Source organism: Schistocerca americana, chromosome X (genome assembly GCF_021461395.2).
Source record: "Schistocerca americana isolate TAMUIC-IGC-003095 chromosome X, iqSchAmer2.1, whole genome shotgun sequence".
Taxonomy (NCBI): domain Eukaryota; kingdom Metazoa; phylum Arthropoda; class Insecta; order Orthoptera; family Acrididae; genus Schistocerca; species Schistocerca americana.
The window spans coordinates 760180175-760203359 of NC_060130.1; the positions used below are offsets into that span (position 1 = coordinate 760180175).

Sequence of the window (23185 nt, forward strand, 5' to 3'; positions counted from 1 at the left end):
GATCCCTTGTTCTTAAGGGGGCCCAAGTCTAGACGATCAGACGTGTTTTAGGGGACCAGACCCTGACAAGTGTCACCGGCATTAAAATCAATGGCATGTTATCTACCAATACACATCAACTGCCAAGCACTGTGCTCAAGCCTCCGCGTTGGAGAATTATCCCCCAGCATTTTTCATGGAAAGGAAAGCCGTCCCATTCACTGAACATCACATTGAACCCTACAGTGCTCCATTTATAGAGTGGGAGCTCCTGAGCACCCTTGCACATTGCCACGACACAGCTCCTGGGCCAGATCCAATCCACAGTCAGATGATCAAACATCTCTCGCCCAACTACAAGTGACATCTCCTTGTCATCTTCAACCAGATCTGATGTGATGGCATCTTTCCATCACAATTGCGAGATAGCACCATCACTCCAGTGCTCAAACGCGGCAAACACCCACTTTATGTGGATAGCTATTGGCCCATCAGCCTCACCAATGTTCTTTGTAAGTTGCTGGAACATACGGTAAGTGGGTGGTTGTGTTGGGTCTTGGAGTCACGTGGCCTACTAGCTCCATGCCAGGGTGGTTTCTGCCAGGGTCGCTCTACCATTGATATTCTAGTTTCCCTCGAGTTTGCCATCCGAACAACCTTTGCCAGATGCCAACACCTAGTTGCTGTCTGTTTTGATTTACGAAAGGCTTACGACACTACCTGATGACATAATATTCTTGCAACATTATATGAGTGGCGTCTCCAGGGCCCACTCCCGATTTTTATCCAAAATTTCCTATTGCTCTGTACTTTCTGTGTTGAAGTTGCTGCCTCCCATAGTTCCCCCCGCCCCCGCCGTCTCTCCCCCCCCCCCCCCCCCCCCGCCTCCCCCATAACCAGGAGAACACGGTCCCGCAGGGTTCTGTATTGAGTGTATCTCTATTTTGAGTGCCTATTAACGATATAGCAGCAGCTGTTGGGCAGTTGGTCTCACATTCTCTGTATGCAAACGACTTCTGCATTTTGTACTGCTGCTCCAGTACTGTTGTTGCTCAGCTGTGCCTCCAGGGAGCCATCCACAAAGTGCAGTCACGGGCTCTAGCCCACAGCTTCCAGTTTTCAGCTGCAAAGTTGTGTGTCATGCACTCCTGTCAGCGTTGTACCACTCATCAGGAACCAGAAATTTACCTTAATGATGATACACTCATAGTAGTGGAGACATAACTATTCTTAGGACTGATTTTCGACGCATGATTGAAGTGGCTTCCTCATCTTCGTTGGCTGAAGCAGGCATGCTGACAGCACCACAATGCCCTCCACTGCGTAAGCAACACCAACTGGGGTGCAAATCACTCTTCACTGCTGCAGCTTTACAAAGCCCTTGTTCAGTCCCACCTTGACTATGAGTGTCTGGTTTATGGTTCGGCTTTGCCCTCGGCGTTGCATTCACTCTTCCCAGTGCACCACTGTGGCATTCGACTGTCAACAGGGCTTTTAGGATGAGTCCTGCCTGTTGTAGACTAAAAGGAGTCTCTCACATTTCAGCCATTATGTGATGGTCCCCTGTAGGGTTTGACCGCCATTTTTCAAAATATTCCCGAAGAGTGGGCCAATTGGGGAAGGGTGCCTTACATGGTGCATAGTGTCCAACATGTGCCGAGACCACTTGTATCTTTCATTGACATGGATCTGCGCTTCCACTTATTCTCCAGCTTTTGGGCGAGATTACCCTCTTGGGCACGTTTCCCTCCATCCTCTCACTTTCTGCACTGTCGACGATAATGCGCCTGATACCCAGCGTGGTAGCCAGTCCATTATGGGGCCACCATGTACCCTGTTGGTTGTAGCCCCTGACTACACAGGGATCACTCTGCTGATGCCTGCACCATTAACTCACTACGTATACCATGGAGTAGATGCCTGTCACTATGGGCATCAGGATTCCCAGCAATGGCCATCCTGCCAGGTAGCCTTTGTTACGGCTGGGTGGCACCTGTGGGGAGGGCCCCTGATCGAAGTGAGAGGCATCAGGGCAGATGACATGCCATGAAGCTTAGTACATCATGTCTTGCTGGTGGTCAATCACCAGCAGTCTCTAAGCAGTCAAGGTCTAACTTCAGTGTTAAGAAATATGACCCCAAATCATCCCCCCCCCCCCCCTTCGCCACACTGTGGGAGGAATGCCAGCCTAAGGATGACAGTGAAGCTTATTCACCCCGGCACCTCGTATTATGACAGTCGGTGGGGAACATTCCTTGTCAATGAAAAATCAGTTTCTTGTGAAGCATTTAGAGAATAAGTTTGGAGAGGTGGAGGGCTTGTCCAAAATGCGGTAAGGGTTGGTCTTGATCAAAACAGCATCCTCTGCCCATTCACGGGCATTCGCCTGTGAAAACCTGGGGCTGTTTCTGTTTCCATCATGCCACATAAGAGCTTCAATATGGTCCAGGGTATCATTTTTTTTCAGGAACCTTCTTCTGCAGTCTGAAGAGAAAATATTTGAGGCTGCATCCTATGCATATGTGTCAACCTATGCTGCCACTAAGACAACGGTTCTACCATCTTCCGTTCCACCATGTACAGTTAATTCTGAGTCGTCAGACTTCACCTGCCCCCTTGATGGTGGGGGCACTTCCCTCCCTGTTGCTTCTGCACAACCTACTTCAGGAGAAACACCACCACTAACTACAAGCTCTGTGTCTAAGGATGAGGTGGAGATTCTGGCTTCTGCTGAGGACCTAGATCTGGCGGGGCCCTCACACAATGGATGTCGATCACATAGGTACTCATCTGGTGGCAGCAAGTGACCCTGAGGTGTAGACTGCCTCATTCATTGTTTCATGCCTTCCCAGTCTCATGATCACGTAATCCTCCAGTGGAATTGCAGTGGTTTTTTCCACCACCTGGCTGAGCTACGGCAACTGTTCAGCTTTAAACCTGCTTTCTGCATTGCCCTCCAGGAATCCTGGTTCCCAGCAACGCGGACTCCTGCCCTCCACCGATATAAGGGATATTACAGGAACTGTAGAGACTATAATAGAGTGTCAGGTGGAGTTTTTGTCTTTGTCCTGAACTCAGTATGTAGTGAACCTGTGTCCCTTCAAACCCATCTTGAAGCTGTGGCTGTCAGCATAATGACAACACAGGAATTAATTGTTTGCAATATATATCTTGCTCCAGATGATGCAGTATCCCTGAATGCATTGGCTGCTCTGATTGATCAACTGCCTAAACCTTTCCTACTTTTGGGAGATTTTAATGCCCATAACCCGTTGGGGGGTGGCGCCGTGCTTACTGGCCAAGGTATGGAGGTCGAAAATTTACTGTCACAACTCGACCTCTGCCTCTTAAATACAGGTGCCCCCACACATTTCAGTGTGGTACATGGCACACATTCAGCCACTGATCTCTCAGTTTGCAGTCCTGGCCTTCTCCCATCTATTCACTGGGGAGCACATGAATACCTGTGTGGTAGTGACCACTTGCCCATCTTCCTGTCACTCCCTCGGCATCATGTCCATGGCCGCCAAACGAGATGGGCTTTAAACAAGGCAGTCTGGGAAGCCTTCACAACAGCTGTCACTGTTCGATCTCCCCCACATGGTTCCATCGATGTTGTTGTTGAGCAGGTCACTACAACGATCGTTTCTGCGATGTAAAATGCGATCCCTTGTTCCTAAGGTTGCCTCTGGTGAAAGACAGTCCCATTGTGGTCGCCGGAAGACACTGAGGCAATTAAAGAGCGTCAGCAAGCTCTACAGCAACATCAGCAACACCCTTCCCTAGAACACCTAATAGCGTTTAAGCGGCTCCATGCCCATGTTTGCCAGCTTCCATAACGATGGAAACAGCAGTGTTGGGAGAGGTACATGTCGACCATTGGGTGCCGTACGTCACGTTCCCAAGTCTGGATGAAAATCAGACGTCTTTTTGGATACCAGACACCAACAGGTGTCCCTGGCATTATCATCAATGACGTGTTATCTACTGACACAAACGTGATTGCCGAGCACTTTTCTGAGCATTGTGCTCGAGCCTCTTCATCAGAGAACCACCGCCCTGCCTTTTGCAGCCTCAAACGGTTGATGCAAAGAAAAGTCCTCTCCTTTGCTACACGCCACAGTGAACCCTATAACGCCCCATTTGCAGAGTTGCAGCTCCTCAGCACCCTTGCAAATTGCCACAACACGGCTCCTGGGCTGGATCGGATCAACAGTCAGATGATTAAACATCTCTCATCTGACTACAAGCACCATCTCCTCGTCATCTTCAACTGGATCTGGTGGGATGGCATCTTTCCATTGCAGTGGCTGGAGAGCACCATCATTCCGGTGCTCAAACCCAGTCAAAAGCCGCTTGATATGGATAGCTACTCTCCCATCATGGTCTCACCAACTTTCTTTTAAGCTGCTGCAATGTATGGTGTGTCGGCGGTTGGGATGGGTCCTAGAGTCACGTGGCCTACTGGCCCCATGTCAGCGTGTATTCTGCCAGGGTCACTCTACCACTGATAATCTTGTCACTTGAGTCTGCCATCTGAACAGCCTTTTCCAGTCGCCAACATCTGTTTGCCATCTTTTTTTAATTACTTGAAGCATACGACATGACCTGACGACATATCTTTGCCAGATTGCATCAGTGGGGTCTCCGGGGCCGCCTCCTGAATTTTATCCAAAGCTTCCTGTCACTCTGTACTTTCCTTGTCCAAGTTGGTGCCTCCCATAGTTCCACCATATTTAGGAGAATGGCATTCTGCAGGGCTCTGTATTGAGTGTCTGTCTATTTTTCTGTCTAGCAGCAGCTGTGGGGTCGTCGGCCTCACCACCTCAGTATGCAGATGACTTCTGCATTTCGAACTGCTCCTCCAGTAGTGGTGTTGCTGAGGGGTGCCTACAGGAACCCATTCACTAGGTGCAGTCGTTGGCTCTAGCCCACAGCTTCCAGTTTTCAGCCGTGAAGTCATGTATCATGCATTTCTGTCAGCGTCACACCATTCATCTGGAACCAAAACTTTACCTTAATGATGATCCACTCACTGTAAAGGAGACATATTGATTCTTAGGACTGGTTTTTGATGCCAGATTGACTTAGCTACCTCACCTTCATCAGCTGAAGCGGAGGTTCTGGCAGCACCTCAGTACCCTCTGCCACCTGAGCAACACCATCTGGAGTGCAGATAGCTCAACGCTGTTGCAGCGCTACACTGCCCTCGTTCAATCCCGCCTTGACTTTGGGAGTCTGGTTTATGGTTTGGCGCTGCCATTAGTGTTGTGTTTACTCGAACCAGTGCACCATTGGGGTGTTCACCTAGCGACGGGAGCTTTTAGAAAGAGTCCCTCCATTGAAGGTTAGCCATGCACAACTGTTCGCCAGTTATATTGCACACATTCGTAATTCTCCTCTGCATCCAAATTACCGCCTCCTTTCCCACCAACAGCAGTTCATCTCCTGCATCAGTGGCCAACGTCAGGGCTTATGATAGCAGTTCGCATCCGGTCCCTTCTGTCTGAACTGGAGTCCTTCTCATTACCATATCTGTTCAAGGTCAGTTCATGTACATGTCCATTGTGTACACCTAGGCTGCAGATTCTTATGGACCTTTTGCATGTACATAAGGGCTTCGTTAACCATGCAGCTCTCTCCTATCACTTACTTTCGATTCTTGATGTGTACCAGGGCCATTAAGTGGTTTATGCTGATGGCTTGATGGCTGATGGTCACGTAGGCTTTGCATATGTTGATGGAGGACATACTGAACATCACTCCTTGCCATTTGGCTGCAGTGTTTTTACTGCAGAGCTTGCGGCCATTTCTCATGCTCTTGAGCACATGTTTTTTAGTATCCTGAACTAGATGGATGTCACCTCATGTTCTTGAAACATTAAAGAGGATTAGAGTATGCAGTCTTCAGATTTTCAAATATCTCCCAATCTAACATTTGTCTAACACCTCAGTTTACATCTGTTATTGTGGCCCAAGGTATAGGCTAAGTAGGGTGACAAAAAGGTTCATGGGGCCCCACTTCCAGATGACATACATTTTATTTAGATATTAATAATTGTTCCTGATACATGAGAATTGCTACCCGGGATATCTTTTGGTTTTAGTTCTCATGTGGCAATTAATCAGAGTCTTGTACTTTACCTTAGATTGCTTCCTTTACATTCAGTTTTCCTCATTATCCTGTACGTACTTCTTGTAATGGCCTATATTCAGTACCCACTACTTTTATTTTAATTTGATCACAGAATCATCCACGTGCCACGTTGGAGCTTTGTAAGTCATTCCCAATTATCTCTCTCTCGACAAACACTTTCTGGTTGAGACATTGAACAGCAAGTTCTTATGCCACAAAAGTTCAAATTGCAAGAAAGTTGGCCAACAAATCTGCAACTACTGAAAAGGAATGCTCCACAATTTTTCTGTTTAGTTCCAACTCTATATGGAATTTCAGTTCAAGTGCCTTAATCCTGTAGCCACCCCTCTGATTAATTTGAAGCTACTTACAGTTAAGGTTAATACCTTCTCTTTTTTTCTGTCTTCAGTGAAATAAATCAACATGAGGAACATTCAAATCTATCCATGGGTTGATAATAGCTATGACCATAATACTTATTAATGTTAATGTTTATATAACTGATTGCTTCTTGTAATTTGCCATGCACTTCTTCATTTAGTCTCTTAGGTCACAGGCCATGCTATTGTAGTGTACTAGGTTTCTTCCTCCTTTCTTCTTCCTATACCTCCAGCTGTTGTTTTGAGGCTAGGTCTGAATGTCTATCTAGTTTTCCAATTCAATTACCATTGGCCTTCTTTTGTTCCTATTCTCATTTTTCTGATACCATCATTAGCTGTCATCACTGATCAACATCTTTTCAGCACATTCCTCCAAAGATATTTTTCTATTCCCTGGTCGATATATTATCATATTTGACTGACAATGCCTGCAATTGTTGTTGCCTTGTGACCATGTCTATTCATCTCTTCTCTTTATTCTCGCATCATATATCTCTGCCATTCAACATTGTGGTTTCCTCACTTATCCTGTACTCATTGTTTATATGATAATTTTACATCACTTCATGAATTGCACCCACTTTCTGCTCTAAGACCTAAATTTCCTAATTTCAGAGGATCCTTGAAGTATCAATTTATTATGTATCTTGCTTCCAGTACTTCAGTTTATTCAAATACTTCTCAAAATATATGAGAATTTTGCCTTTCCTTGTGTCATACAGTTTTGAATTGAAAACATTCTCCTGAATGCTGTGCAACCAACATTTTCATAGGAATGTTTTCCCAAAATATTTTATTCATCAACTGCTTTTGTTGCCCATAATGTAGCATGTCATTGTATATAACATCCAACAAATCTGATCTTACCTTTCTGTCCATTTTTGTGGTAATACACTGTGGAAAAATTTTATGAAAAACACTGGGTGTACTTCATGTCTTCCAACATAACATACTGTCTTCCAGAAAGTGCATCATTAAAAGTTGTTATGCCCCCCTTAAGATTTTTCCCTCCATTTGTGCCATTTCCTGCCTGCAGCAACTCATTAAGTTCATACTGGATACCTTGTATTGTCAACTCACTGACTTGGAGTGTTCCTTCACCTAGTTCTTTCAGTTTTTGGTGATGAAGCACCAGTGACCTTCTAAATTTCGTAATTTCAGAGGATACTCAAAGTATTGACTTATTAGATACCAGTGTCTTGCTCTGAGTACTTTAGTTTATTCAAATACTTCTCAAAGTATCTGAGAATTGTACCTTTTCTTGTGTTATACAGTTCTTTCACCATCTTCTCTCTGACAGCCACCTTAGCCACCTTATCATCCTTATTTTCCCTTATCCTCACAGCAGATGAATCTGTCTCATCCTGGGGTTTGAGTGACCTGCTCATCTTTTTAACCTTCCCTAAACTATCCCTCTCTCCTCTCCAAGAAAGAAACTATTAATTCTGAAAGCTAGGATAGTGTAGTTTCTAAAGCTCAGATGGATTTCACTACAATTTATTTAAGTGTCTACTCTGTTCATGATAAGAGATATTTTCTGCCAAAGATAGCTCAAGGATGGTTCTATCAAGTCAGCACAAGATTTTAATACCTTAACATAGTATTAACAATGTCACTTTGAAAGACGTAATTTATTTGGAATTCATATTTTTTTAAACTAATACCAGCTGGTGACGTAAACAGTATCTGCGAGAGTAAATTGTGTGTGTGTGTGTGTGTGTGTGTGTGTGTGTGTGTGTGTGTGTGTGTGTGTGTGTAAAAAATGCCTCTGAAGTGAAATACTAGCCAGAAACTCTGTCTCATTTTATTTGTCTCAAGTGCATTTTCATTTTGATGCAATCATAATAATTTATCAGATAAAATATGTAAATTAATTTTTTTTTTACAATTGAATGACATAAAATTGGTAACTGCAGATATGTGCTTAAAATGAAACTTAGTGAACTGTGCTGTTGTGACTTATTTCTGATAATTTGGAACATATATGTTCAGTGCAAATACACTAATATTACTGGAGCTATAAAAGTACTGCACTGAAACTTTTGAAACCATGAATTTGTAGACATGGTGTATTTTTAATTTATTTTATTTTTTACTGTAGATTTTCTTCTCATAAATTGTGAACTGTGATCACATAGTTTCAACTGGCAAGGGAAGTGTAAGGTTTTTTCTGTTTCTTGTAAGTAAGTCCAAAATGATTTTTCTCATGTTATTTCAGTCTGTTGTGTAAGAGTATAATTTAGTTAATATTTATGGAAGGGATAGCAGGCTGATCAGTAAAGAAGAGGTGGCAACATTGTAATTTCATTTCAATCCATGTGGATGTCACAATCATTTTCTTTAGCTTCAGTATATGAGATACACTGTTGGAGCTTTTCCACAGTAATACACTGTCTCTAATGACAGACCCAAATTACTTTGTAATATGTGGTTTCACATGTGTTGGTACAAATACCATTAGGTAATATGTGCACTGCAAATGAATATGAATTTAATCTGGAATATGAATGTTGAAATCTCAGCAAATAAAATGAGCACTTTCTTCCAAGTTGTACTTCTGCAATATGTGGTAGGTGGGGATGTAGTTCAGATTTATAAATTTCTTGGTATACACTTGTAAACATTTATTGCAAAAGAAGATTCCAATAATACAACCATCAGTGCTCAGAACCTCTAGCATGCTTGTCTGAATGGCAGTCCAATATCCATAGGTGTTTCACTAACTAAATTTTCTGTCGCTTCTTGACATATGGCAATAACATTAAATAGGCAACACAGTAATGTGATTCTTATTTATTATTGGTTTGTATATTATTCAAAGTACAGAGAAATGTGAAAAAATATTATTAATGATGTGATGAACTCTTAAAGTTAATCTTACCACTTGTATATGAGTTACACATCATCTTAACTATTAAAAAACGTTCTGAAATGAAAATCATTTGTGCAGAGCAATTAACAATCATTATATTGTTTTGTTTGAGGATGTGAATTAATCAGTTAGTAAAATTAAGGAAAGGTAACCACTCATCTATAGCAGACTGATGTGAGGAGCACAGAAATACGTAACAGAAAACAGCAATCCCACTAGCTAGCTTTTGAGCACTAGCTCTTGTGTGTGAGAGAGTGTGTGTACTATTGCTAGAAAAAGAGCTAGTGCTCAAAAGCTAGTGTGAAAGCTTCTTACACATCGCTCCATCCAGGAATTTCTATGAATGTATCAATTTGCTTGTAGTTGTATTTCACTGAAATCTGTTTTCATTCTTGTAAAGATATTTGAATCTCAACATAATTCTCTTACTTACATGCTATTGAAATACATACTTTGAAATGTTACATTAATTTGGAAAGTGCAATATTTCAGATAAGATGAGAGTACCAGAAACTGTCTTGCTCCAGGAACTTATCTATTGTTTCCAAGGAATAGGAGGAAGAGTTTTAATAGAGGATCCTGTCTCTCAAGGCTTCAAGATAGATTCGAAGGTAAGTTAATCCAAAACCTAGAACTTCAGAATTTATTAATCCAATAGCAATTAAGCATTTTTCCAAACAATGTTTTTGGTTCTGTTTATTTCTGGGTATTGGCAGGAAAATTATTCCTAAGCATATGTAATTTTCTGTTCATTGGATTTTTAGTAGAAATCATTGTACCAGTGGGGCTTAACAATAGAGATAATGCAAATGATAGCCCTTACTTGATAATAACTACAATCCAAGTTTCTAAGACCAGTCCCACTCTCTGTAACAACCAGACTAAGTGCTTATCTTTGTGTTGTTTTCCTGCACATTATTCACACCCTTACCATTTCTGGCATTGCAATATTTAAATATTGCTGAGGAAGACTGCCACCAGCCACAAACATGTTTTGTGGCTAGTTTTGGCCACCCGACACAGACTTAGACCTAGCAGGGATGAAATAACATGGAAATACTTGTCTGGTGCTTAGTTTTCAGAACCTACTTTACGACAGCATTGCTAAATCATTTGGTTTCTTAAATGATCTGATATTTTTCCTAGCATATTTCTAACTTACAGAGTTCTAAGATGTCTGTCTGGGTCACATCTCAAGTTCAACATTATATTTAGGCATACTGACGTGTCATCTACACACGGTTCCTGGTGGCTGCTGCTCTGCTCAGGTTGGCACCCTGTATACATTGGTAGTTGCCCCGCCATTACTTCACAACTTTCACTACCCATGCAACCACCATGATGGGGTGGTAATGGTGGAGAGGAGTGGAGATGCTCAGTTACAAACTATGGTCTTCAATCTCTGCACATTCACCCCTGCGTATGGACCTCACTGTATGGGAATGCTTCTCTTTTTCTTGGCTCACTGCAGGGTTCCATGCCTGATGCACTTGTAGGCTACTACCTTTGTTAATCAGATCATCTTGCACCCTAATTTCAATTGCCTCTTTAATCACACGATCCCAGAAGGAAGAAGATTGCCTGAGTATCTTGATTTTGTTTAATTTATAATATGGCCAGTTTTTATTCTGTAGACAGTAACAGAGCTAGTGTAGTTCAGTGTGGTGTCTATGTTCATGGCACCTCTCTTCCATCTTGCATACAGTTGCCATTAGATATGCCTTGCCACATCAGTTGAGGATTTGGTAGACCCCTGCTTTGCCTGCTGGCAAATGGGATGTACTCTCTTTATTTGGGCTCCTTTTTATTCTTCCTGCTGTTGTTGTGTGTTCTGGTTTAGAAATGGAGTAAAGCGGTGAAATAATTATAAAATGCAAGGCACATGTACAAAATTATGAATGTCGTTTGCTGTTCATTTTTCATTTTGAAGCTTACGGCATCCATCAATTCCTGTTCATAAACGACAATATGATGACACCTGCCCAAAAGTATGTTGATTCCTGAAATTTGCATTTTGAGTGCAGTCTCTTGTGTCAAGGAGTATGGAAGGATGAGGTGAAGTGTTGAGTAACTGTGTTCTATTGTTTGAATGCTTCTGAGCAGTGGGCAGTACTTTTGGGAATCTCATTCACTTAATCGTAGTTTACCAGTGGAAGAAAAAGGGCAATTTGTGAGATTTTACAGTATTAGTGAACAACAGTGAGGTGGAAAACTCAGAACTTGGAAAACACTGTTGGAAATACAGCATTTGGAATTTTTGAAAATTTCTCCTTCAAGAGATAACGAAAAGTTCAAAATTGTGAACTAATTGGGCAGGTTATACAGATATATGGGGAAGTAGTTCATCTAACCCCTGCATCAAGGTAGACAAAGGACAGGTAAAATGTCTGAAGTTACTGTGGATTGAAGAAGTGTGCAAGATGTTAGAGGAGAAATAGGAAATTTGGGATATACAGGGCTATTACAAATGGTTGAAGCGATTTCATAAATTCACTATAGCTCCATTCATTGACATATGGTCACGACACACTACAGATACGTAGAAAAACTCATAAAGTTTTGTTTGGCTGAAGCCGCACTTCAGGTTTCTGCCGCCAGAGCGCTCAAGAGTGCAGTGAGACAAAACGGTGACAGGAGCGGAGAAAGCGTATGTCGTGCTTGAAATGCACTCACATCAGTCAGTCATAACAGTGCAATGACACTTCAGGACGAAGTTCAACAAAGATCCACCAACTGCTAACTCCATTCAGCGATGGTACGTGCAGTTTAAAGCTTCTGGATGCCTCTGTAAGGGGAAATCAACGGGTCGGCCTGCAGTGAGCAAAGAAACGGTTGAACACGTGCGGGCAAGTTTCACGCATAGCCTGCAGAAGTCAACGAATAGAGCAAGCAAGAAGCTAAATGTACCACAGCCGACGGTTTGGAAAATCTTACGGAAAAGGCTAAAGCAGAAGCCTTACCGTTTACAATTGCTACAAGCCCTGACACCCGATGACAAAGTCAAACGCTTTGAATTTTCGGCGCGGTTGCAACAGCTCATGGAAGAGGATGCGTTCAGTGCGAAACTTGTTTTCAGTGATGAAGCAACATTTTTTCTTAATGGTGAAGTGAACAGACACAATGTGCAAATCTGGGCGGTAGAGAATCCTCACGCATTTGTGCAGCAAATTCGCAATTCACCAAAAGTTAACGTGTTTTGTGCAATCTCACGGTTTAAAGTTTACGGCCCCTTTTTCTTCTGCGAAAAACCGTTACAGGACACGTGTATCTGGACATGCTGGAAAATTGGCTCATGCCACAACTGGAGACCGACAGCGCCGACTTCATCTTTCAACAGGATGGTGCTCCACCTCACTTCTATCATGATGTTCGGCATTTCTTAAACAGGAGATTGGAAAACCGATGGATCGGTCGTGGTGGAGATCATGATCAGCAATTCATGTCATGGCCTCCACGGTCTCTCGACTTAACCCCATGCGATTTCTTTCTGTGGGGTTATGTGAAATATTCAGTGTTTAAACCTCCTCTACCAAGAAACGTGCCAGAACTGCGAGCTCTCATCAACGATGCTTTCGAACTCATCGATGGGGACATGCTGCGCTGAGTGTGGGAGGAACTTGATTATCGGCTTGATGTCTGCCGAATCACTAAAGGGGCACATATCGAACATTTGTGAATGCATAAAAAAACTTTTTGAGTTTTTGTATGTGTGTGCAAAGCATTGTGCAAATATCTCAAATAATAAAGTTATTGTAGAGCTGTGAAATTGCTTCAATCATTTGTAATAACCCTGTACATAGAAAAGAAAAGAAGACATTGGAAAGGAGACAGAAAAAGGTTTAATACAGTTTGTAACACCACCACTCACTCTGATCAGTTTAATCATTCAAGATTGTGTAATAGTGTGCAAATGATTTGGAAATGAGGCACTGATACTGAAAAGCTTCTGAATACTTAACTCAGTGTGTACAACTTGCAGAATTGTTAGCAACTCTCCTACACCCAAGCTATCATAATTGTTAATGATATTGAGTACAACAAATACGAAATGTGTAAAAATGCTTTCAGCTTCAGTCAAAAAAAATGATACCGCTTTCAGAGCAACGTAGGAAACCCCATTGTTCAATTTGGAAATGTACTTGTTCTGTAAAATCTTTGTAATATTTGACTTTTTAAATTAATAGTAGGAACTTCAGAGGCTCAAGAAAGTTTTTAATTTCCTTCTTATTCTTGGTGGGGTACAATTTGTTTGCTCCCCTCTTATTTCTATAGGCCCTTTGTCAATATCTCTTGTTCCTCTGCGGGTCCGGGCATTAGAATAGGCCTGAGGTATTCCTGCCTGTTCTAAGAGGCGACTAAAAGGAGTCTCACGTGTTCTGGCCTTTATGTGATGATCCACTGTAGGGTTTGACCTCCATTTTTCAAAATTTTCCTGAAGAGGGAGCCAATTGGGGAAGGGCGCCTTGCACATTGCATAGCGTCCATCCTGTGCTGAGAGCTCTCACATCCTTTGTCAACGTGAATCTGCGCTTCAACTCATTCTCCAGCTGTTGAGTGAGGTCACCCTAATTGGGTGCATTTTCCTCCATCCTCAGTGCCGTATCACTTTCTGTGCTGTCAACGGTAAAGGGCTTCTTCACTGGTTTGCACCTGATATATAGCATGGTAGCCAGTCCATTGTGGTGGGGCTGCCATGTACCCTGTTGGTTGTAGCCCCTGACGACACAGGGATTGTTCTGCTGATGGCTGCACTGTTAACTCCCTACATATGCCAAGGGGTAGATGCCTGTCACCCTGGAGCATCAGGACTCCCAGCAATAGCCATCCTGCCAAATGGCACTTGTTGCAGCTGGGTGTTGCCCGAGTGGAGGGCACCTGGTTGGAGTGGGTGGTGTCGGGTCAGATGACATGTCATGAAGCGTAGTATGTCATATCTTGCTGGTGGTCATACACCAGCAGTCTCTAAGTGGCCGAGGTCTAGCTTGAGTTCTAAGAAATATGACCCAAAATTCCGCCCCCCCCCCCCCCCCCCCCCCGGCACCTCGTGTGTATGACAGTCGATGGGGAACATTCCTTGTCAATGAAAAATCAGTTTCTTGTGAAGCATTTAGAGAACAAGTTCGGAGAGGTGGAGGGCTTGTCCAAAATGCGGTTAGGGTCAGTCGAGATAAAAACAGCATCCTCTGCCCATTCATGGGCACTACTTTCCTGTGACAACCTGGGGATGTTTCTGTTTCCATCATGCCCCATTAGAGCTTCAATATGGTCCAGGGTATCATTTTTTTTTTTTTTTTTTTCAGAAACCTTCTTCTGCAGTCTGACGATGAGCTGCATGCCAATGTAGAGTGGTGAGGATTTTATTTCATTCGGCACATCCATCGGGATCCCAGGGATAATCAGGTTGCCACCGGTGCCATCATCTTGGCCTTCAAGGGTATATATCCCTCCCCCGATGAGGTGCTTTAAGTTCTGGTACTTCAGCCTACGGTTTCCCGGTGTACTTGCAGCATCAACTGTCTGGATTGTGGACATCCTTTGCATCGCAATACTGCTTATGCCCCACCTCCCATCTGTGTCAACTGCAGAGAGCGCCATTCGTCTTGCTCGCCAGACTGCAGGATTCTCCAGAAAGAAAGAAAATTAATGGAATACAAGACTCTGGACCGACTGACCTACACTGAGACTAAGAGAAAATACAAGAGGCTGCATGCTATGCATATGACATCAACCTATGCTGTCACTAAGACAATGGATCTACCATCTTCTGTTCCACTGTGTACAGTTCATTCTGAGTCGTCAGACTCCACCTGCCCCCTTGATGGTGGAGGCACTTCCCTCCCTGTTGCTTCTACACAACCTACTTCAGGAGAAACACCACCACTAACTACAAGCTCTGTGTCTAAGGATGAGGTGGAGATTCTGGCTTCTGCTGAGGACCTAGATCTGGCGGGGCCCTCAAACACAATGGATGTCAACAGCACAGATACTCATCTGGTGGCAGCAGGTGACCTTGAGGTGTAGACTGCTGCATTCATTGTATCATGCCTTCCCAGTCTCATGATCATGTAATCGTCAAGTGGAATTGAGGCGGTTTTTTGCACCACCTAGCAGAGCTACAGCAACTGTTAAGCTTTACACCTGCTTGCTGCATTGCCCTCCAGGAATCCTGGTTGCTGGCAATGCGGACCCCTGCCCTCTGTGGCTATAAGGGATATTACAGGAACCATAGAGACTATAATAGAGTATCAGGTGGAGTTTTTGTCTTCGTCCTGAACTCAGTATGTAGTGAGCCTGTGTCCCTTCAAACCCATCTTGAAGCTGTGGCTGTCAGCATAATGACAACACAGGAATTAATTGTTTGCAATATATATCTTGCTCCAGATGATGCAGTATCCCTGAATGCATTGGCTGCTCTGATTGATCAACTGCCTAAACCTTTCCTACTTTCAGGAGATTTTAATGCCCATGACATGTTGTGGGGTGGCGCCATGCTTATTGGCCAAGGTAGGGAGGTCGAAAGCTTACTGTCACAACTTCACCTCTTACTCGGCCATTGATCTCTCTGTTTGCATTCCTAGCCTTCTCGCATCTATCCACTGGAGAGCACATGACTCCCTGTGGGATAGTGACCACTTCCCCATCTTTGTCACTCCCCCAGCCTCATGCCCATGGGCGCCTATCCAGATGGGCTTTAAACAAGGCTGACTGGGAAGCCTTCACCTCTGTTGTCACAATTGAATCTCACCCACATGGTGCCATCGCCGGACGTCTCTGCAATTTGAGCGTCAGCGAGCTCTACAGCGACAAAAGTGGCACCCGTTCCTAGAGCACTTAATAGCCTTTAAGCGGCTCTGTGCCTGTGTTCACCAGATTATAAAATGATGGAAACAGGAGTGTTGGGAGAGGTAAGTGTCGACCATTGGGTGCCCTGCGTCACGTTCCCTAGTCTGGACGAAGATCAGAAATCTTTTTCGGTACCCCCCAGATGGCTCATGGTTCTTGCGTGTGTTCGTGCTTATCACACATGGGGGCCCAAGCTATTGCAGCTCATTCTTCATTTCCTAGTTGCTTTTCCTTCTCCCTGCCCCCTCCCTCCTTATCCCCCCTCCTTCCCTGTTGCCACCTCCTTCCCCTCTCTGTGTTCTGCTTTATGTTGACCTGGCTATTCCCATGGTTTCCTTATTGGTTGCAATTTTGTTCCTTTTGCCAGTTCTTTCACCCTTTTGGCGTTTCGGTCCCCACTTGAGGTTTGACCTCCACTTCTAAATTTCCTGTTTTTAGTGTGAGCCATATGGGGAAGATCTCCCTCCCTAGCATCTGCAGTGTGGATTCCTCTCCACTCTCCCTTCCCCACCGTAGCCCCCTTCCACCTGGCTAGGTCACCAGCATGTGTAGCCAGTCTGTGTGGTGGGCCTGTTATGTACCCATATGGCTGAGCCCCTTGACAACACAGGGATCACACTACTGATACCTGAGCTGTTCCCTCCCCGTGTATGCCAAGGAGTGGTAGGAACATCAGAACTCCCGGCAACAGCTGCTGTGCCAGACAGCCCTTGATGTGGCTGGGTGGTGCCCATGGGGAGAGCCCTTGATCTGAGTGGGTTGTATCAGGGTGTATGCTTGGTGCATGAAGCATATCAAGCTACAAAAATCTGGCCCTTCTCATATGTCTGTCTCTTTGAATGGTGAAGGATCCTTAAATGTTGTCTCCCATGACCCGGCAGCCTTCCCTTCCATGGCTACCCCATGGGAGGAGGGCCAGGCTTGCCATCTTGGTCTTGGGCTGAAACGTTTTCCGTGAAACCTCATCTGTACTAGGACGGAGAGGGACACATTCACCATCACAAAGCCATTGTTTTTCATGGAAAATGTCGAGGACAAGTGTGGTGAAGTGGAGTCAATTAGTAAGATTCAGTTGGGATCCTTATTGTTCAAAGCTTCTTCTGCTATACAATCGGTAGCTCTTTGTGCCTGTGATTGTCTTGGCAACATCCTAATGTCTATCACTCCTCACCAATCTCTGTATATGGTCCAGGGAGTCATTTTTCATAGGGACCTCACCCTGCAAACTGATGAACTCCGGGATGACCTGGAGTGGCGTGGCATTCATTTTGTTCAACGTGTGCAGAATGGCCGCAAAGACAACCACACCAATACTGGCACCTTCATCCTGGCTTTCAAGGGAGATACGCTCCCAGAGAAGATCAAGGTTATGTGCTACAGATGGGACGGGAAGCCGTACATCCCTCCACCTATGGAGGTGACAGCATAGGTGGGGGTGGTGGGATCACTCATGGGAAAATTCCGGTAGTTGTGGGTGTTAGAGCTGTACCTTTTTTAGGTTGAAGTCAGCTGATAGGTATTCCTGCTTAAGGGAAGTCTCTCTAACAAAGAAACCACTTTCTACAAAGCTTGGGTATCCGATTAATGAGGGAATTAGTATATTTCATCAAAATATACAAGGTATTCGAGATAAAGTTAGTGAACTGCTTATAGATGTTGACTCTGAAATTATTGGTATATCTGAACACTTCTTAAATAAGGAGATAATTCAGAGGCTTCCTTTACCAGGATACAGGTTGGCTGGCAGCTTTTCTAGGAGCTCTTTGCGGTGTGGGGGAGTAGCCATGTATGTGAAAAACGGTATCCCATTTGAGTCAATTGATGTTTCAAAGTACTGCACTGAAAAGGTGTTTGAATGTTGTGCAGGTGTGGTTAAATTTAGTGGAGCTAAACTTCTTACTGTTGTTATTTATAGATCCCCAGACTCCGATTTCACAACATTTTTGCTAAAGCTAGAGGAGGTTCTTGGTTCACTTTATAGGAAATACAAAAAGTTAGTTATATGTGGTGACTTCAATATTAATTGTATAAGTGATTGTGCAAGGAAAAGGATGCTGGTAGACCTCCTTAATTCATATAATCTTATGCAAACCATATTCTTTCCAACGAGAGTGCAAGGGAACAGTAGAACAACCATAGACAATATTTTTGTTCATTCGTCATTATTAGAAGGGCATTCTGTTAGCAAAAAAGTGAATGGCCTTTCAGATCATGATGCACAAATTTTAAGTCTAAAAGATTTTTGTGCTTCAACACATGTTAAATATAGTTACCAACTTTTTAGGAAAGCTGATCCAGTTGCTGTACAGACTTTTGTAAACCTTATCAAGGAACAAGATTGGCAAGATGTTTATAGTGCTGATACAGTAGACGATAAATATAATGCTTTCCTCAAGACTTTTCTCGTGCTCTTTGAAAGTTGCTTTCCGTTAGAACGTTTAAAACAGGGTACTAGCACAAACAGGCAGCCTGGGTGGCTGACTAAAGGGATAAGAATATCTTGTAGAACAAAGTGGCAATTATATCAAAACGTTAGAAACAGTCAAAATCTAAATGCAGCAGCCCATTACAAACAGTATTGTAAGGTGCTTAAAAAAGTTATTAGGAAGGCAAAAAGTATGTGGTATGCAGATAGAATAGCTAAGTCTCAGGATAAAATTAAAACCATATGGTCAGTCGTAAAGGAAGTGGCTGGTCTGCAGAGACAGGTCGAGGATATAGAATCAGTGCGTAGTGGGGATGTCCGTGTTGCTGATAAGTCGCATATATGTACAGTACTTAATAATCACTTTCTGAATATAGCAGGTGAACTAAATAGAAACCTAGTCCCAACAGGGAATCATACAGCGCTCTTAGAAAAAAGTGTTCCGAGACTGTTACCTGAAATGCTCCTCCATGATACTGACAAGAGGGAGATTGAGTTAATAATTAAATCACTAAAGACCAAGAACTCTAATGGATATGACGGGGTATCTAGCAGAATACTGAAGTATTGTTCCACGTATATTAGCTCAGTACTTAGCCATATCTGTAACTTTTCCTTTAGCAGTGGTCGGTTTCCTGACCGATTAAAGTACTCGGTAGTGAAGCCACTTTATAAAAAGGGAGACAGGGATAATGTTGACAATTATAGACCTATTTCTATGCCATCGGTGTTTGCTAAAGTTATCGAGAGGCTTGTATATACAAGGTTACTGCAGCATTTAAATTCACATAATTTGCTGTCAAATGTACAGTTTGGTTTTAGAAATGGCTTAACAACTGAAAATGCTATATTCTCTTTTCTCTGTGAGGTTTTGGACGGATTAAATAAAAGGTTGAGAACGTTAGGTGTTTTCTTTGATTTAACGAAGGCTTTTGACTGTGTTGACCACAAAATATTACTGCAGAAGTTGGAACATTATGGAGTAAGGGGAGTAGCTTACAATTGGTTCGCCTCCTACTTTAAGAACAGAAAGCAGAAGGTAATCCTCCGCAATATTGAGAGTGGTAATGATGTTCAGTCCCAATGGGGCACTGTTAAATGGGGCGTTCCCCAAGGGTCGGTGCTGGGGCCACTGCTGTTCCTTATTTATGTAAATGATATGCCTTCTAGTATTACAGGTGATTCAAAAATATTTCTGTTTGCTGATGACACCACCTTGGTAGTGAAGGATCTTGTGTGTAATATTGAAACATTATCAAATAATGTAGTTCATGAAGTAAGTTCGTGGCTTGTGGAAAATAATTTGATGCTAAATCACAGTAAGACTCAGTTTTTACAGTTTCTAACCCACAATTCAACAAGAACTGACATTTTAATCAGACAGAATGGGCATGTTATAAGCGAGACGGAACAGTTCAAGTTCCTAGGCGTACGGATAGATAGTAAGCTGTTGTGGAAAGCCCATGTTCAGGATCTTGTTCAGAAACTAAATGCCGCTTTATTTACCATTAGAACAGTATCTGAAATAAGTGACATTTCAACACGAAAAGTAGTATACTTCGCATATTTTCATACGCTTATGTCATATGGTATTATTTTTTGGGGTAATTCTTCTGATTTAAAAAGGGTATTTTTGGCTCAAAAACGGGCTGCTCGAGCTATGTATGGTGTAAGTTCGAAAACCTCTTGTCGACCCCTATTCAATAGTCTGGGAATTTTGACATTGCCCTCAGTATGTATTTTCTTTAATGTCGTTTGTTGTTAGCAATATTAGCTTATTCCCAAGACTTAGCAGCTTTCACTCAGTTAATACTAGGCAGAAATCAAATCTGCATGTGGAATGCACTTCCTTGACTCTTGTGCAGAAAGGAGTGCAGTATTCTGCTGCATCCATTTTCAATAAGCTACCACAAGAACTCAAAAATCTTAGCAGTAGCCCAAATGCTTTTAAGTCTAAACTGAAGAGTTTCCTCATGGCTCACTCCTTCTATTCTGTCGAGGAGCTCCTGGAAGAGATAAAAAATTAAGCAAATTCCAGTGTTACATTCTTGATTTTCTTTATTTAAACTAACGACTTGTTTCATTTTATCTGTTTCTACAATCGTGTTATAATTTCATGTATTGACTCGTTCCATGACCATGGAGACTTCTCCTAAATGTGGTCCCACGGAACAATAAATAAATAAATAAAAAATAAAAATAAATGCGGTGCTTTCAGTGCTTGTGTTTTGGGCGTATGTCTTCCCGCTGTACGGTGGACCCTTTGTGTGGCCATCCCGTCCATGAGGGAACCCATTGTGTTCTGCCACCTGTGTGTGTTAATTGTGCTGACTGCCATTCCCCCCACTCACCGGGTTGCCCAGCTTACAAGAGAGAAAGAAGATACAAGAATATAAGTCCCTGGATCGCTTGTCTTACACTGAGGCTCGCCATAAGTAGGAGAGACTCCATCCAGTGTCACTATCTACAACTGTCGCCTCTGTTACTTCCTTTCCTCCTCCTCCTCCCCCCCTCCCCTTCCCCCCTCCCCCTCCCCTCCCTCCCCCTCCCCCCTTGTCCTTACCCCAGCCCTGCCCCACTTTTCCCTCCACCTCCACGCCGTTTCCATGACCGACCTCTCGTCAGAGAGTGGCCCCTCCTCCCTGGCCGATGAAGTGCTCCCTCCTTCAGCATCTGCCGGTGATTAGGCTCCCTCCTGGGAACCCTATCCCCAGCATCTCTCAGGCCAGAAGGCTGTTACCACCACTCGGCCACGTGGCGTGCCATCTGTGGGCCCCAAGGTCGCCCACTCTCTTTCAGTTCCCGATCTTGCAGATGTCTGTACTTCCCCTGTGTCCTGTCCTCCTCCACCTCAGAAAGAGAAGAAGAAGAAACATAAATCCCAAGAGAAGGCATCTCCGATGCCCCCAGAGGTCCCAACTCCTCTCTCGCAACCTGAGTCTGACATCTTATTTATGGATGTCACCCCATCCTTGTTGGTGACGACTACTGACAAAGTGACCTGACCACCTCCTCAGCTCCTTCATGCCTACGTTGGACTCACACCACACGATCATCCAGTGGAAGTGCAATGGCTATTATCATCACCTACTGGAAATGCAACATCTTGTCTCCTCTTATTCTGCATTCTGTCTTGTTATCCATGAAACGCATTTCTGTGATGACCACTCTCCCACTTTACGTGGTTATCGGGCGTTCTGTCAGAACTGTGCTGGCCCTGGGATAACATCTGGTTGGGTCTGCACTTTGGATCGCTCCCATGTCCATAGTGACAGGATCCCCCTACGTACCACCTTGGAAGTGATAGTGGTTAGAGAGCAAACGACAATGGCAATCACCATTTGCAGTGTCCCTCCAGGTAGGTCACTTGCTTATGTTGTACTATCTACCTTACTTCAGCAACTCCCGCCCCTGTTTCTCCTTCTTCGGGATTTCAATGCCCACCATCCACTGTGGGGGAGTGTTACATCAATGTCTCAGGGTATCCTAATCGACCAACTTATCACGGACTTCGACATGCATCTCCTCAACGATGGTTCCCCTACCCACTTCAGTGCTGCTCATGGCACCTTCTCTGCTATCTATCTCGCGATCTCCTATCCTGCCCTCGTGGCTTCCCTACATTGGTCATCCCATGATGACCTCTGTGACATGACCACTTCCCAGTGACACTATCGTTCCCCTGCTGCAGCGAGGCAGACAGGTCCCCATGTTGGGCATTCCACAGGTCCAATTGGCCTTTATACATTTCTGCTGTCCGCTTTGACACCTCTCTCTCAAATTCCATTGATGTAGTCGTGCAAGGCATCTCTGCTGCTCGTCCTCATGCTGCTGGCACTGCTGTCCCCCTATCCACAGGGCCCCCCCATCATCAGCCGGTACCGTGGTGGACCAAGGACATAGCAGTCACTGTCCAGGACCGCCAATGGGCACTGCAGTGATTTAAGCAAAACCCCTTCCAGACCAACCTCCTCACTTTTAAGTGTCTTCGTGCTACGGCTTGTTACATTATTAAGTGGAATAAAAAGGAATGGTGGGAGCGCTATGTTTCCTCCCTGGGACATATTCCTCTTTATCGCAGGTTTGGTCAAAGGTCCATAGCGTTCTGGGCCACCAGTAACAGTCAAATATCCAGAGTCTGAACAGCCAAGGAGCTCTGTTCACTGATCCGTTGGTCCTTGCAGAACACCTTGCAACATCCTTTGTGATGGCATCGTCGTATGCTTCCTATCCTCCTGTCTTTCTCCAGCAGAAACACAGAGTTGAACAGACCCCCTTCCATTTCATCCCACACCACATTGAGTCCTACAATGCTCCTTTCACTGAATGGGAATTGGTGCAGGCTCTTAGCTCTTCATGGGACGTAGCCACAGTGCCAGACTCCATTCACAATCAGATGATTCAACACTTGTATGTTCCCCAGAGGCAACAGCTCATCAGGGTTTTCAATCACATCTGTATCATGGGTGTTATTCCGTCACAATGGCAAGACAGTATAGTTATCCCTGGGCTTAAGCACGCGAAAATCCCAATGTCTCTCGACAGCTACC

The 23185-nt window shown here is 43.9% G+C and overlaps 1 protein-coding gene across 1 annotated transcript in view; it reads left to right on the forward strand.

Moving 5' to 3' along the window:
- Nucleotides 1–23185, forward strand: part of LOC124556300 (gamma-tubulin complex component 3-like) — a 249300-nt gene that overhangs the window by 12689 nt on the left and 213426 nt on the right. The window contains exon 2 of the mRNA XM_047130275.1: nt 9860–9978. Within this exon, the coding sequence (XP_046986231.1) occupies nt 9865–9978 (114 nt within the window). The 5' untranslated portion in view covers nt 9860–9864. The remainder of the gene's footprint in view (nt 1–9859; nt 9979–23185) is intronic.